Source organism: Chanos chanos, chromosome 3 (assembly GCF_902362185.1).
Source record: "Chanos chanos chromosome 3, fChaCha1.1, whole genome shotgun sequence".
In the NCBI taxonomy this organism is placed as follows: domain Eukaryota; kingdom Metazoa; phylum Chordata; class Actinopteri; order Gonorynchiformes; family Chanidae; genus Chanos; species Chanos chanos.
Genome location: NC_044497.1, coordinates 44,254,677 through 44,271,374, shown reverse-complemented (window position 1 = coordinate 44,271,374; position 16,698 = coordinate 44,254,677). Strand labels below are relative to the sequence as shown.

Below are 16,698 nucleotides of genomic sequence, written 5' to 3'. Positions count from 1 at the left end.
CCACCCTCTCAAAAAACAAACTTTGCCTGCCTATACATTGTGTAGTTTTCTTTTATCTATGTAAAGCATTTTGAATACATTTTTGTATGAACAGTGCAATGAACCAAACCACCATATGTGCTCAGACACTTTCTAGCAGTGCAGAGTCCTACATCTGGAATTCACAGCTCAAATTCCAGCTCTGCTAGACTTGCTGACAGTGTCTAGGAATTCACAAGAATAGAACACAATTGGCTGTGTTCCCTTGGGTTCATTTCACTGACACTCAGCTGCCCATGTTTGACCATACTATGCAGCCTGTGTTGTGGTTCAATGTGTGATAGGTTGCATGCATGACAGAGGAGAAGTGTACCAGCCTTATTCACGTCAGCTGAGGTGCCTCACATGCGAAGGGGAGGCTGAGGGTAATTAATAGTGGGTGATTAGTTAAGTGGGCATTCTAAACTCGGATACAGAGTGGAGGAAGTGTTAATTTAAATGAACTTCAGGTGGTCATAATGCTTTATGTATGCTTTACTTCATTAGGTGTAAAGTCATCATAGGTGAGAAGATTTGACAGATCACACTGAAAATGTAATTGTCTTCCCTAATACTGTACACATAGTGTTCATGCTGAACACAGCGTTGGGGGTTCAGTCTAAAAAGTGCCACAAATGTAGAGGGAGTGTGTCTCTTCCGAATGGTTTCGCAGAGTGGTTTTCTAACAGACTTGTGTTGGTGAGGTGACACCTGCTCTGGGTGTGGTCAGATGAGCTCAGGGGCAGTTAAAGTGGTCTGTTCAGATTAAAGTGGCCTGTTCAGATTAAAGTGGTTTGTTCAGATTACGGAAGCTGAAATAGTCCAGAGCAATCTTAAAACTTAAAAAAAAAACATGACCATTTACTAAACTGTGTGTGATGCAGACAATATACACTCAGAACACACACGCACACCCCTGCAGTACACACATTTCTTAACACACAGTCAGACACACAACACACACACACAGACACACACATACTATATGCAATCACAGTATCCATAGTACTAACAAACATATTTCACTATATTTCACACGCGCACTCACTTTCTTTCTGGCTGGCTGTTCCCTGAATGGGTAAATATGGTGGTTGTCTTATCTGGTCATTTAAACAATGAATTTCCGTATTCAACGCTTTCAGACCCTTCACCCTGAGAAATACTTACACGTGACCTTAAACACACCTTACACACACTTCATCATGTCCTAGACCTCCTTCATCTCTGATATGTTTACTACTTACACATTAAATCTATAAACATAACACTAAAATTAAAAAATACCCGCCTACACTCACTTAAAGGCAATCATAAATACACACACAGTCAAATCCTCAACTGAGTTTGGCACAGGATAATTAGTCCACCATGGGAAGAGTTGGTTTTGGAGGAGATTTCTCTCTCTCAGGAACAGATGCTGGTTACATGTGTCTAAGTGAATAAAAACTTTAGTAACAGAATAGCAGAGGAAAATACATAAGTGTGAAACATTCAGTGTCTTTTATGAGCATCTCTCCTTCTTTGTAGGTTATATATCTAATTCACAACTGACATTTGTGTTTCATAGACAAGGTCAGTGAGTTTAGGTGCCGTAGTAATTGAAGAGAAGTGCACTTCTCAGCATTTAGGGTGTAGCATGTTGGGTGCCATTTGGAACAGGACCCTCACAGTCTCCCAGCTTCTCTCAGTGGGTTTTTACCCACAATTCATTTTGCAAAACAAAGGTTTCAAATTATTTTTTTTTCTGTAATACTACCCCAAAAAGGTTCCATAACAAAGTGGAGGGAACCCTCACACTGTATCCCTGCATTCTCAGCAAATCAGGCATGCTGAGAATCTCATTGGTTGAGACGAGAGGGACGTGTCACTCCAGCAGGTATACCCAGTCAGTAGTGGGAGGAGAGCAAAGAAGTTCTGTGTGTCTCACGCAAGCCTTTAACCTGGAAACAACAACCTTTCCCACCCTTCTCTCTCAGGAGTACTTGGTATTAGAGATCTTTTTCCATAGCAGTGTTTTGAGGTTGTTGAGAATGAGGGAGTGGTGAACCTCCATCTGACTTGCTAGCCCACTCAGCGTCACACATGTCCGCAGTTGTTTCTCCAGATCCTCCCGGAGGTCCGACGGTGCTCCGAACAAAAGGAATTCCTGAAGGATTCCACAGACTTTTGCCAGGTTGGGCTGTACCACTTCTGTGTTGCATTGCCGGGCCAGCCGGTCACACGTCGCTGTGCAGTCACGTCCGAATGTGCAGTCTGCGTTTGTCTCACACGCTCGTCCTCTCAGGAACGCCCGGACCGAAGCCTCTGAAGCCACGCTCCGCAGGTCTGCCATTTTGCAGTCGTAATTAGCGTTGTAGCCCACGCGTTGCGGGCTGGCGTCACACATGTAGAAACTTCCATACGCCCCATGGAAAACCTCCTCCACGAATTCCAGCAGTCCTATGGTGATTCGGGCCCTGCGGGGCCAAGCTGGGGCCAGCCAACGGTTTAGAACTGTTCCAAATGCCTCTGGGACCAGAGGCTGAAGCCACGCTGGGAACTCCAAGCTGTAGAGGGCGCTGTGAGCCACGCTTTCCGTGACGTACAGGTCTCCGCAAAAGCCAAGCAAGCGTGGCGCATGCTCTTTCTCCTGAAGTGCCATCATGAGGAGGAACTCGTTAATTCGCAGCAGTGCCCAGACAGACTTGGCCTCAGACAGAGAAACTTTACCATCCCGGTTGACATCAGCAAGAGTTATCACACGATTGACAAGGGCACTAAGAGATGACTGCTCCCCAAGGTTAGCCTAGGGGGAGAGAGGGAGAGGGAGTGATGGGTCAAGTTACAGAGACACACAGTCAGTCGAAGGTAAAGAGAGACAGAGACAGAAAAAAAAGTGCTGCATCATCATATAATGTAGGTTTCTGTTTCTTTCTCAGTATACACTCCTTGAATGTCACTACAGATCACTTTCTGCAAAGGCTGCTTTGTCCATGCTGGATGGCTGCACAATCTGAACCGAACTGAACCGAGAGAAGAGGTTACAGATGGAGTCAGAGAAACCCTTCCTGATGATTAGCGCAATGTTAGCGACACATTACCTGGTGTTAAACAGGAACCTCCCCCTTTGAGCTTAGCTATGGCCTTTATCTTGCCATTTGTCAGTGCCTCAGACTGTTTAACTAAACTCCTGAATTTTTCAGTTTTTGTATTTTTCACAAAAAAAACATCCATTTCTGTCACAACCTAAATACACTCTTTTCTTCCTTTTTTTTTTTTTTTTTTTTTTTACAAAATTGCATTAATGTGCTGTGCTATTAATGCTGTTGTCACATCACTGAATTTCTGAATAAGTGATTTTTAATACGTGAACCGCCAAATGGGTGAGAAGACAAAGACATATTTATTACCAGCACTGCATTTTCTGAAAAATGCGTGATCATGTTGATACTTTTCTCTCTCATTCTCAGGGGAGCTACAATCAAGCAGCATCTTTGACTACTGGACTTAAGAAAGGACATAAAGCTATCTGCAGAATATATTAGCCATGTTACATTAACTGTAAGAGTGTTAAATGTGTATTGTGTACAAATGTTTTTTTTAAGGCCTACTATTTAAGTAATCAAGAGTCTGCAACTGAACTGCAATTGAAAACCAACATTTGCAAAATATGTTTTGCGTGTAGCTGGAAGGAAGCATAACGCTGTTTGTGGATTGAAGTGTGAGTTAATGTTAAATTTCAATGGGCTTTGTTCTGCGTCTATGTCCTCACTCTACCGAGAACGTGTGTGAAGCTTCGTACTGACATGCTGTTAGGCCCAACTGTCAGGTTATTTTTGGCACAAACCCCCCCCATCTCCTCTACTTCTCTTTCTCTCGCTCTTTCTCAGTACAGCCCTCTAACTACCCTCTCTCTGTCCCCATTTTCTTACCTCGCCCTCCCCTCACTTTCTACCTCTTTTTTTTCCTATTCCTTCACCCTATTCTTTTCCCCTCTCTCTCTCTCTCTTTCTCTCTCTCTCTCTCTCTCTCTCTCTCTTTCTCTCGCTCTCTCTCTCTCTCTCTTTCTCTCTCTCTCTCTCTCTCTCTCTCTTTCTTTCTCTCGCTCTCTCTCTCTGTTTCTCTCCACTCTCCCTCGTCCCACTTTCTCTTCCTTCCCCCTTTTCCTTTGACTGCCTCTCATTCTCATTCTCCCCTCCCCTCAACCCCCCCTTTCTGGAGTTACTGTTTTAACAGCCGTATCCTCTGAGAGGATTGAAATCTTTCACATAGACCCTTCCAGTCACATTCAGCCAATACGCTGAGAAAGCTGGATGATCCGTTATCAGAGAGAGGAGCAAAATGATGGGATTACCTTGAGGAAGGAGTGCAGCATCTCTCTGAATTCGTCCATGGACGTTCCTCGTGTGGGTTTATCAAACAGGCTCATTTCTTGTCTCAGGACGCTGTCTGGGTTTCCATCAGCCCTAGGCAACTCCTCTATGCCACATTTAACCACAACCGCCTTCTCCTTCCACAACCCATTGTACACCTGTTACCATGGAGACACACACACATCATCACCATGGACACATACAGTACTTTATCTTGAACAGCCCAGTCTACGCTCATTATCGCGGAGAAACATTAATTACTCTTGGAGGCAGACAGACACCTGTTCTGGGTATACGTGCCTAAGTCATGGCCTGCATCGTGGTGTGTGAGCATGTGTTTGTGCATTTGTGTGTACCTGTTGTGTTGGAGAGGTGGACAGGCAGCGTTGAAGGGTAAGAGTTCTCTCCTCACACAGGGACTTACACACTGAGCCTGAAATAATCCCCCTCTTGTAGTGATCACACTGCAACACACACAATTATAGCTTCGTTAGAAAAAGACAGCGTGTGTGAAAGAGTCAGAGAATGTGGTTAGGAGGGTTTCAATTGTTCATAAACACTTCCTCTTCAAACCCACTATCTGTCCTGATAAGCAGTCAATATTAGAGAGAGAGAGAGAGAGAGAAATAGAATGAGTTTGTGGGCCATGTTCTGTCCTGCTACCTGAGCTCTCACCTAAAAGAGAAGAAGGAGCACTTCTGAAATCTCTGTGACCTCTGCAGCTTTTTATGTATCCGTTTCCATGGAAACAAGCTGTTTCTGGCCACTGAGACACTGAAGCTGACCAATTACGGGTTGCCTCACTTGTGTCATCATATCATCTGACTGTGTGTGTGTGTGTTTTAGCGCACATCAGCCCAGGGGCATTCTCTACAATACCATCACTCTCACTCTCTCTTTTTCTTCTTATACTCTTTTGTCCTTGCCCCTCCCTTGTCTTCCCCCACTGGGAAATGCCCCTCTTCCTTTCCTTATAGTTCCATCTCTCTCACTCTCTCTCACTCTCGTCACTCCTGCCCTCTCTCACCACCATACACAGACACAGTAGGAGAGGATGTTTGAGCATGAAGATTCAAGCTTCTTGCTGTGTGTATCCAGATGTTTCAAGCCTCAGCCAGAAAGCTCAAAATGAACACGTACTGACTGAACAGGAGAACATTTTAAGATCCTTAAAGTATGTAGTAATGAGAACTGAAGGCAGAGGACTTTATTGATTCCAAATGCAGACGGAATATTCTTACTGTTACCTGTTTCATTTTATCCCATTGTTCCACAATATTTATGCTTCCCAGCATGCATTGGCCACTGAGATATTTACAAAAAAACCTCATTTTTGTACATACTTTTCAAAGCGATAAGCGTCCTAGGCCGTAGGTCTGTGGAATGTCAAACTTGGTCCTGGGCGTAGCCCTAGGGGTCTATTAATCAAATTGCACGGGGCTTATTGATATCTGCTATAATTTGGGAGTTATCTGGATCACAAGTTCACCTGTGCCATAAAATCGTAAATTCATATAGTTCCCACGACTATAACTCCAAAATGGTAACCGCTATCTTCACCAAATTTGGTAGGTTTGTGCCTTATGTGTAAGCAATTATGTCATAAAGTTTACAGATGTGGCGGGCAAAGTCTCCGTCAATAAAAAAAAAAATCAATATAACATGACATCAAAATATAATGGGAGACAATAGGAATACTGGTAGTACTGGAAATCTGCCACTAGAGGCATACCATACCCCCTTGTGGAGCAGACAAACTTTCATCGCCAATTAAGATACCTTATTAATGAAAGCGATAATGGGATTATGGTATCTTGTTATCTTACGCATCTTTTCAAAACTTAGTTTTATTTCAACTAATCACGTTAGTGACGTGACTATCACTATCAAAATCACCCATTACATACGCACATGTGTCATTGAAAACTGCTGTTTAAAATGACTGAACCATGAAAACGTGAAGGGATTTCATGTAGGTAGCTCGTGACCTCTAGTTCTTACTATGCTTGCACTATATATCTATGGATAAATTCTCATTTTGTTCTAAGAGAGGCCAGAGAGAAGCCTATACTTATGAATAACTATATATTCTAAATTATTGGGACATTTTCTGAGAAAGAAAGGCAAAGAAAGAAAAGTCAGGACAACATCATCAGGTCACTCTAATTCAGGTTATCACAAGTTTTGACTTTTCCCATCTGAATTATTCTCAAGGTTCTTTCTTCCTTTTCAGCTGTTTGGAACAGCATAAATGAACATCATCACAAAAACTCTGTCTCTCTTTCTTCCTTTCCCCTCTCTCTCTCTCTCTCTCTCTCTCTCTCTCACATACACACACACACACACACACACTTTGAAGACCCAATTATATTTGACAGGTTTCCTCTTTCAGCTTATAATTAGCCCACTTACACAAAACAGAGAGGAGAGGAAGGATATATTCAGATGGCTCTTGCTGGGAGTGTCACTACGTCTGTGTGTGTGTGTGTGTGTGTGTGTGTGTGTTATTCAAATCGCATAGCAACACTGCAGTAATACTCACTAATCACCTATGAACCTATGGAAAATTCCTCAAACTACTGGCAAAATGAGACTTATTTACATTTAATCAAACAGTCTGATTTACGCAATAAAAGACAATGTAAAAGTTAGTGGTTTTACAAAGCCATGAAAGTTACCTAACTCCCCCAAAAAATCCCTTACTTAAAAAAAAAAGACTTACTGATCTTTTCTTTCTAACTTGTCTGTCTAGCACTACTACTGGTAACACAACTGCCATCAGTTAAATAATTATAATAATTATAATAATAACAATAATAACGATAATAATAACAATAGTAATAATAATAATAATAATCATCATCATAATAAAAACTCTTTCCCTCCCAGCCATCTGTTTGGACAGAGAGGAGGAGACCTTTTTCTTCGGTCTCCTCTAAAGCCTCCTGGGATATTAACTGTCCTGAACAAGGAGTCAGGATATTGATTCCTTATTAAGTTTTAAGAGGCTTTATCATTCACTACCTTTAAGACTTCCTGCTGATCCTGAACAGGGAGGACATTCTCAGGTAGGCTGCAGTATTTCACATGCCTATATGCCCACTAAAGGCAGATTTTTGTTCAAGCTCTGATCTTTCATCTGCTTAATCTAGTCATTTGTGAGGGGTTGACATAAGAGAGATCATGGGTAATATTGGGTATTCTAAAGAAAGGAAAAAAATAAGGAGTAAACTGATTATGCTTATAAATTAAGATTAATCCTGATTAAACAAAGAAAAAAAACAATGAAGTTGTGGAACTCAGTATTTTCAAAGCTCTCTAAATTAACACACTCAATTAAAACTTGGTATTTTGAGTTTAGCTACATATTTTTGTTCTAGCGAATCACTTAACTGAATTTTCTATGGTTGTTTTTTTTGTTTGTTTTTCGCGTGGTCCTTATTGTCTGTCCAATATTAAATGCCTCGTATTATCATGATCCCTTTTACCCCCTCCCACCACAGATACACATACACACACAACACGCAACATACACAGGCATACACCTCCTCTGACACATGTGAAACTAGCCTCTGTATCTTGTACTTGTAGCATTGTTATGAGACAACTATTCATGCAACAGTGCCTACCACAAACTACAGGAACTTACTCTATGTAACTATCCATGAGTGGGGCAAGGAATGGGAGGGAAATGGACCCTGCGCCAGCTAGTTATACCCCTGAGAGTTACCAGCAACAGTTGGTAAGTGCAGTTATATTGAGATTGCTCAGCTTTCTTCAGCTGAACAAATTTACACTTGAGATTGAAAAACCATATGTGCTAACATGGGGTAAAGCATAAGAGAGTAAAATGGAGGTAGATAAACAATGGCTTATGTCAGCACTGTTCAGGAAAAGAATGAATGACTATTCTTTCCCTCTTCATTTGATCTTTCACTCTCTTTTTCTATGCACACTTTCACATCTCTCTATGGGTTGATGTTACTAATCCTAAGAAACCAGATAGCTGACCGCAACATGACCGTGAGTGATCCAGGGTAAAGCAGTCTCTCTCTCTCTCTCTCTCTCTCTCTACCCATCTATCTATCGGTGTTTCTGTCTGTCTGTTGTCTGAAAGAAGAAGGAGGGCAACACTTTGTCCTTAAATTTTAGCAAACGCCTTTTAATTCATTGGTTAGCCACTGATGTCCAAATGCCCCATCGTCATTCAGATCAGCTCCAGAGCAGTTTTATGTGCCATTCTTTCAGTTGACATAGTCACAGAGCGTCTTTACAGAGTAATTGGCCTGAGACCTCCAGAGAGCCTGCCTCAGGCCATGATAGCAATAGAAGAACTCCCTTAGACTATAAATAAAGAAGAAATCTTGAGGCAATGAAGGGACAAAGGAGGCTGAGGGTAGATATGAGGTCCAGGACAGACTGCTGTTTGTTCATTTATCAGTGATAGACATATGTCACTTTGACTGCATGACATTCAATAAATTCCTCTCTCTCTACAAAGACAGTGAAATGCTACTGTGTGTGTGTATGTGTGTGTGTGAGTTTTTCTTTAATCTACGTTGTATGATCGTCTTTCAATTTTACATCACTAACAGTGTTGTAAAACGTGCATGCAAGGAGATGCATTGGACTTACGATGACCATGTGGCAGATGTGTCCCCTACACAGCTCAGAGTAAGAAGAGTAGCGCACATATATCACCCAACTGGCCACCAGGATCCCCAACCAGGCCAGGAACAGGTACTTCACCTTCACGGCAGGCACCCGCGACTGAGAGAAAAGCCAAATACACAAATAAAAAATAGTAAAAAGTGCACTGATTGCATAAACCAACATTACAAACATGCATGTGTACACCTATACACATGAAAAGGTGAAACTCTATTAAACAAGCTGACTGGCAGCATTTCGTAACAACAGTGGTCTCCTTCCTCTTCTTTTCCACAGTCACCGTCTATCTGGAGCTCAGGACAACACTGTTAGTTTTACCTCATTTCTCCATGTTTTATTGCAATATATGTGAAGCCTGGAGCTGGCACTGCCTTTAGTAAATTCCTTTATTTGAGTGTGGAGTAAAAGGCATAGATGAAAACTTTTTCTCTCACCATCAAAATGAGATATGATGTGTATACACTCCACATTAAATATTATTATAGCAACTCATAGATTCACTGTTTCTGTGATGCTTACGACAAGCTGACAAGCTGGCAAGGCAGCTGTCCAAATCTCTCACTTTGAGACTGTAACACTGAATGATGCGACATTTTAAAGGTCAGACTGTTGTCGAAGCATCTTCAGGGGAGCCTTCATTTCAATGTACACATTAAACGCGTTCCTCTCTTTTCTACATTATAGACTTTTGTAAACTCTAATGGATTTCTGTTGGTCGGAGTGAGAAAGTTAAAACAGAATTCGCAATCTGTAGTCCTCTTCACTTACCGTTACACCCGGGTTATTGGTTCATGTCCCCCAAAACGGGACATTGCTAACGCGTCCCTACGCGATACACTTGGCAAAAACAAGAGAGGATTGCTGCCAAGCTGAAACTCTCTCCCTCTCCCTCTCCGTCTCTCTCTCCCTCTCTCTCCCCTGATTTTAAACGTCTGTATTAGATATATCATAGATGCATCCTGTCAATGTAAAATAATACACTACTGGTGATGCCATTGAAACTCAGGAACATTCGAGCTTCTAGTCATGTGAGAACTGCAGAAGAGCTGCATATTGTGGTGAAGTCTTTATTCCTGAAGAAAATTAGGTCAAGTGAAACGGCAAGTTCAAGGAGTTAACGATCTATTTTATTTTATGGGGTTGCCCTACACTGTACTTCATATCCCACACTCTAGGAGCTGGAATGCTTCCGCAAACAGAAAAATGTGGATAAGGATGTAGTAACGCTGCAAACGCTTAGTTATCTGTCAGAGTGGCGAAAAAAGAAGATTTGACCTTACGCACACTCTCCTGCTCTCTTTGAAATAGCTCACTACGAAAGCTTCTGACCGCTGTTACTATAAAGTGGTAATCATCTGACAGTAAACCTCACCTGCAGCCCTTTGGATAATGGACAAAACAGTACCAAGTGCACCAGTCTCCTAAAGCTCCGGGGCATCTTTCGTGCGTCCAGTAAACACAGGATGGCAGGAGAGACGGAAGAATATATATATCACTAAAACAGTTTTTCTCCTTTTCCCCAACGAGTTCATTAGAAGAAGCCCAGTTCTGTATCACCCCATTCCAGTAGCACGTATAACCCGAACGCGCCCGAGCAAGTACAACCAGCCTCGATATACATCAACACTTGTGCTAAAATCTGTTATTTTAAATCCCTTTGCCAATGCTTGGTCTTCGCTGGCTGTGGGAGAAAACAACCCTTTTCTAACCAAACAGGGACATGTGTTTCGTAACCTAATTTAATATTAGGTACGCCATCCGCTGAGCATTAAAACGCCCGATTCCACTTGTGTCCCGGGACCAAAAAGGAAAAATAAAAGAAAGAGGAGAAATATCCCATTCAATGAATTGCGGTATAAAGACGTGTCATTGTGAAAGCCATCGCCGTGCTGTAGCCTGAATGTATGCCAAATGCGCCATGGCCAGACAAATTCCGCGTGCGTATGATAAAAATAGCAGTTTCCGGGGTGGTTTTAACCTATTCTAGCCATGCAAGACGAATTTATCGGTGCCCTCTTAATAAACTGGGTTATTTGACTCTGTCCTAGCACTCCGGATAGTACACTCTCAGTTGCGGTTATGACTGCGCTGCTGCGATTCGGCAAAGGCATTTTAAAGGAGAAGGCTGAAGCAAGAGAATACTGGTGCTGATTATTTGACCCCGACAGAAAAAGAGAACAGGAATCCCTTTAATAAGAGGTAGGAGGAACATTGGGATTGCTGTGACAGTGGAACTATGGAAATATGTTTAGGTTATGTTAGATGTTTTGAGTTGCAGCACATATAAGAAGACTCAGTTTTGCTTCTGTCTATCTCCAGTTATATACAAATGAACTCCCTCCTGCCCTGCATCTCCCCTCCACCTTTCATTCAGTCCAGTTGCTGTGTGCTTGTTTGTGCAGACTGTTCCTTTTCTGGCGCTCTCTCATTTCGTGTATAATTTAAAACATCACCAATGGACCTCTTTCAATTTAGTTTATTCTCAGAGCTCATGTGTGCCTGCAATCTGTAAACACACACTCTCAAAAAACACTCCAGAAAAGAGAGAGAGACAGAGACGGAGACATGGGATGTATCCAAAAGTCATGTCCAAAGCCATTTTATCAAAAATAACTTTGGACATGCTTTTGGATATATTTTCTCTATAACAGTGTATAGTGCTATAAAGCATCATTGAATGAAATGGATTTGAACAAAGTAAAATTCAGCCAATAAAGATGAAAGAAGGGTGGGAACTCACACCATAGAGCCTGTAGAATGTCAGATAGTGGTCTACCATACACAGCATATGTGTTCCAAATCATGCTGATCTGGGTTGATTTGTAGATTTAGTGGTTAGAGTACCTCAAGAATGATCCACTCTTTTGTGCTTTTACAAATGTCTACAATTAGGAATCTACAACTGACAACATTCTTCCACCTAAAGCCGAGGTACCACCTGTCCACAATAACCTGACTTTGTTCTTAATGTAAATGTCAGATGCTGACTTAAAGCTCTCATGATTACAGTAAGATCCCATCCAACCAGATAGTCATGCGTGTATGTATGCTCACACAAATGTACAGTCTCACACAGACACACATGCATGCACACACTTATTCACTCACTCACAGAACTAGTTATTTAATGTATTGATTGGATTAATGGATTGATTATTATTGTATTTATTCCAAACTAGTAAACTATTGCTACTACAACCTGTGATGTAATGATAAAGTATGTATACCTCTCTCTCTTTTAATTCAAAAGCTTACATGGAAGCAAAGTTTAGAAAGTAGCCTAGGCTTGAAAACCTATATACAATCTATTTATTATATGTTTTCAACTTGCAACAATGTTTATTTGCATTTTTCCTGAAAAGTAAATTTTGAAATGAATAAATTCATCCATCAGGTATTACATACTACTTTCATGGAGTCTCATCCACTGACCGCTGAATGTTCTGTGACCTGATCATGCCTTACTGAGGGTTTAAGAATGTTCTAGAAAATGGCCAAAAAGTTCCATAATGTTCCATAAGCTGCAAAAACATTTTTTTAGGATATAGATTTCCTTCTCTATGACTGGTACTACCTAGCATTTAATTACGATACTTGGTACTAGACAGATTATATTATGGGGTCTTTTTCACCCACTTGTTGTTCACTCTCTTATTTTTCTTCAACACTCTTGCATGTGCATCTGGTCTGATTCTCAACTTAGTGATGGCACTTAAGCAACAGACAGCTCCTTAATGTCTATTTGTCTGGTTTGCTTTTTGCCTGTCTTGGAGGTTGCTTTGGATAAAAGCGCCTGCTAAATTAATGAATATAAATGTAAATATAAAAACCATTTAGGAATGTTCAGAAAGCTCACATTCTAGTTCTACTCACTCTTGCTCATTAATCTTTATTCTTTACTGTTATTATTCTATTTTCTATTTGTCTTACTGTAATTTTACTGTTCATGTCTATGCTGTGTTTGATGTGTGCTGGACGGTGTTGTTGCAACACTCGAATTTCCCTCGGGATTAATAAAGCATTTTGTATTCGTATTCGGATTCATTATCTAAGCTGTTTATCCTAATTAGGATTGTGTGTGTGTGTGTGTGGGGGGGGGGGGGGGGGGCTGGATCCTATCCCAGCATTCATTGGGTGAAAGGTGGGGAAACACCCTGGACAGGTTTCCTGTCCATCACAGCATTCTAGCTCTAGTTTCCACAAAATAAATGTTCACAAAGCCTAACTAGAGATATCTAAAGCTCAGTTATTAAACATTTCAGTTCTTCAGCATATAAGTAATTCCACATTTAACTACGTAAAATCATTATCATATTAGCAAACAAATAATATGGGTAAGCTGAATTATTCTTCAGAAATAGAATATCATCACAAATAACTATACAGCCATAGTGCATTTACATTCTCTCTGAATCTTAAACTTTCCTGTAAATGTGATGGGAGTACACGTGAGTGCTCCTGAAGTCAGAATAACTTCTTCAACCAGTCAGATTGCAGCATCACTGAAAATACACAGCTCACAAATATGGATATCATGAATGAGTTTATTGTGTGCCTAATACAAAGGTTCAAATAGGTAACAACAGAATCCCACATACTTTGAATTCACTATTCCATTATGGGAAATTCAATATGAATGTTGCTAAGAGAGCCCACGGTATGTGTTACATACACAGACATCTCTTATCTATAATGCAAACAGGTGAGAAGGTCAGGTAAAAACAGCCTCAAAAAACTGAGTCATCTCTCTGTCTACTGGACAGCGGAGAACGGCTTTGTCTTCATTGTGATAGGTTCAGCATGAGACAAAGGCTTGACTTAAATGAGAGATCTACACAAGGACATCTGAGATATTCAGAAATTCACTCCACTCACATGAACGATCTCTCTCTCTGTCTCTCTCTGTCTCTTTCTGTCTCTCTCTGTCTCTCTCTCTTTCTTTCTCACACACACACACACACACACATATAGACAACTGACAGTGTACATGTACATGCTGATAATCATGTGTCTTATTTGCTATAAAGCTGAGGAGTAAAATCATCTGAATGTTTGGAACAATGTTACCAACATATGTGTGATTGTGATTGTTGTGCTCGTTTTGCAAAATGCTGCCATCTGCTGGTGACAGTGGGGATGGTGGTATTATAATTCACATGCTCTACAATACTCTTGTGTGTGTGTGTGTGTGTGTGTGTGTGTGTGTGCGTGCGTGCGTGTGTGTGTTGTTGTTGTTGTTTTTATTTGCAGTTAATGAAGACATATAGTTATCTACTTTATTCAGTGACTGAGAGCAATGTGCAACCTGACATACAATATTCTATGCTGTATATTGTATTGTTATGCAACTGTAAAATTAATTACTGCAATGTTTCAGACAAACAGGTTCTGATGTTTCATTGCATTTATTTGCTTGCCTGATGAGTCTGACTGCTGACAATACTTTGGCCAATCAATTTTCAGGCTGGCTTAAACTCTGATAGATGGTTCATCATCTGCTGATGAAGAGGACAGATAAGCACAAACTGAGTGGCTTGTGTCTTGGTATGTGACTCAAAACTGCTGTTTGTGGTTTACCAGCGGAGGGAGCCAGAGATTACGCACTACACAGTGGGTGAATCTGGGCCCAGTGACTACTGTGGAGAGATCTCTATCTATCTCTCTTCCTCTTTCTCTCTTTCTCTCTCTCTCTCTCTCTCTCTCTCTCTCTCAACAACAGAGAGACACTCAACAACAGAGAGACAGACAGAAAGAAAGACAGAAAGAAAGAGAGAGAGGGAGAGAGAGAGAGGGGGGGGGGCGCAGACCATATTTGAAATTTTCCCATGAAGTTCAAGCTAAAGCACTGTCCTCCAGCCCATGCAATGCATTTAAATATAAGGTAATGTCACTCCACGTCCTCAGATCAGACTTGAATGATAAAGTCCAAGGGCTCTGCTGACACAACTGTCACTTTATCTATTGGCTCACACACAGGTCAAAGACTGCTGCTGTCTAGCCCTGGTGTCAAGGCTCAGTGTTGTCACTGATATTAAACTATTGCATCAGTTACACTTCCATGAACTTTTATTCTGCCTGTTCATCAGATAATATATTACCTCACTGAGGTTCAGATAAATAATTCTAAAGCTTTGCTTTGTGTTGCTTGGATACAATCCTACAATAGAAAAACAAACATTTGAGATACAGTTACAGTTACGAAGAATCAAGAGTGTTCATTCATGGAATTTAGTATTTTTTCATTCAAATATTCCACAGAATTGCCTTGCTACAAAAGAACTTTTCAGTATGGCTCCATCAGCACAAACAAGCGCACATACAGGATTCTCTGAATGGTAACTTAATCTTATTCTCAAACACATACACACCACACACATGCACACACACACACACCACTGATCAGGTCTCAGTTTAATACATGAATGACTAAGAGGCCACACGCCAGAGGATCTGAGCAGTATCAGATTACAATCCAGGATAACAGCATTTAATCCCGTTAACCACTCTTCCAGTTATCTGTGACTGTCCATAGCACACTGTGTATCACTTTTCACATGGGATGAGTGAGATCTGTCTGGGGCTGTGTAAGGCTATTGCAAGGCTGGGACTATTTGCTTTCCGTATTTCTTGAAGCTTCCTTTGCTTGAGGTCTTGTGTTGAATTAATGATTAAAGTAAATAACAAAAGCCCCATAATCCAATCCAATTCAATCCAGTCTAATCTCACCTAATCTAATCTAATCTTTATTCAGAGACTGTTGTGGATTTATCTTCGCAGTCTTCACAGAGGGAGAGTTTCATTTACAGACGAAAGTGTACAAAGAAAGAAAGACAACAGAAAATTGCTCCATAAAATATAAAGAATTCAAAGGAGACTTTTCATGGAGTTTAGACAAATTTATATAAGATGACATATTTAACCGCACACTCAGAATTCAGAATTTCTTCAAATTTCCATTTTCTATTTTATTTAAAACTCAGCTCTCCAGTCTCAGTGCCAGCTGGGACTTATTGAAATTTCAATGAGTACCTCTCTCTCTCTGTGTCTATGTGTGTGTGTGTGTGTGTGTGTGTGTGTATGCTTGTTTGCACTTATCCAACATTCATTCAATTTATTACCATCGTCACATTTTTTGCTGTTAATGGTGTAACACAGCCAACTCTGAAAGAAAACTAATGTCAAAATATTTTGTTAAAAATGTAAAATCACAATTAAAAACTATAACAATGTCACAGCATCATTTTCTGTATCACTAGTGCTTGAGTAATGTGGGTGTTTAGCTTGGTGTGCATTTATATGTTTTTAAGTCTCTGTGTTAAATCATAACCTCACAATGTCTTAACAATTTACATTGAAATCTGCTCCTAATAAAAACATAATTAAAATGATCCACAAATCCATGCAAACAACGTTATGACATCAGGACGAGCTACAATTCTAGAACGGTCTAAAGGTTCCACTTGGAATACATTACGGTATTGCTCATTTATATCGTACTCCACCTTTGAAACCCCGCTCCACGTTTCATTAAGCACATTGTACAAGCACAAAAAATGTAAGTGAAGGAAACATGAACAAGTGTCACCGGAAACACGCGAAACATGAGCATGTAGTGCAGTTACTATATTCCCTTCCTGGCCAAACGAACGCAGTGGAC

The 16,698-nt window shown here is 40.7% G+C and overlaps 1 protein-coding gene across 1 annotated transcript; it reads right to left on the bottom strand.

Annotated features, from left to right (window-relative positions):
• Nucleotides 1-1,838: 1,838 nt before the first annotated feature.
• Nucleotides 1,839-10,545, bottom strand: dipk1b (divergent protein kinase domain 1B). Its single transcript, XM_030769545.1, has 5 exons — nt 10,414-10,545; nt 9,006-9,140; nt 4,727-4,834; nt 4,352-4,528; nt 1,839-2,803 (listed from the first exon to the last, which is right to left on the bottom strand). Exons 1-5 carry the CDS (start codon nt 10,477-10,479, stop codon nt 1,991-1,993), a joined length of 1,299 nt encoding a protein of 432 aa, XP_030625405.1. The 5' UTR covers nt 10,480-10,545; the 3' UTR covers nt 1,839-1,990.
• Nucleotides 10,546-16,698: the final 6,153 nt, after the last annotated feature.

Bases quoted from the DNA above. Each gene is read 5' to 3' on its own strand.
- dipk1b (XM_030769545.1), bottom strand. From the start codon at position 10,479: ATGCCCCGGAGCTTTAGGAGACTGGTGCACTTGGTACTGTTTTGTCCA. The intron at 9,141-10,413 runs GTGAGGTTTACT...CTTTTCTCTCAG, and splicing joins CATTATCCAAAGGGCTGCAG to TCGCGGGTGCCTGCCGTGAA. The intron at 4,529-4,726 runs GTACACACAAAT...CCATGGTAACAG, and splicing joins CCACCTCTCCAACACAACAG to GTGTACAATGGGTTGTGGAA.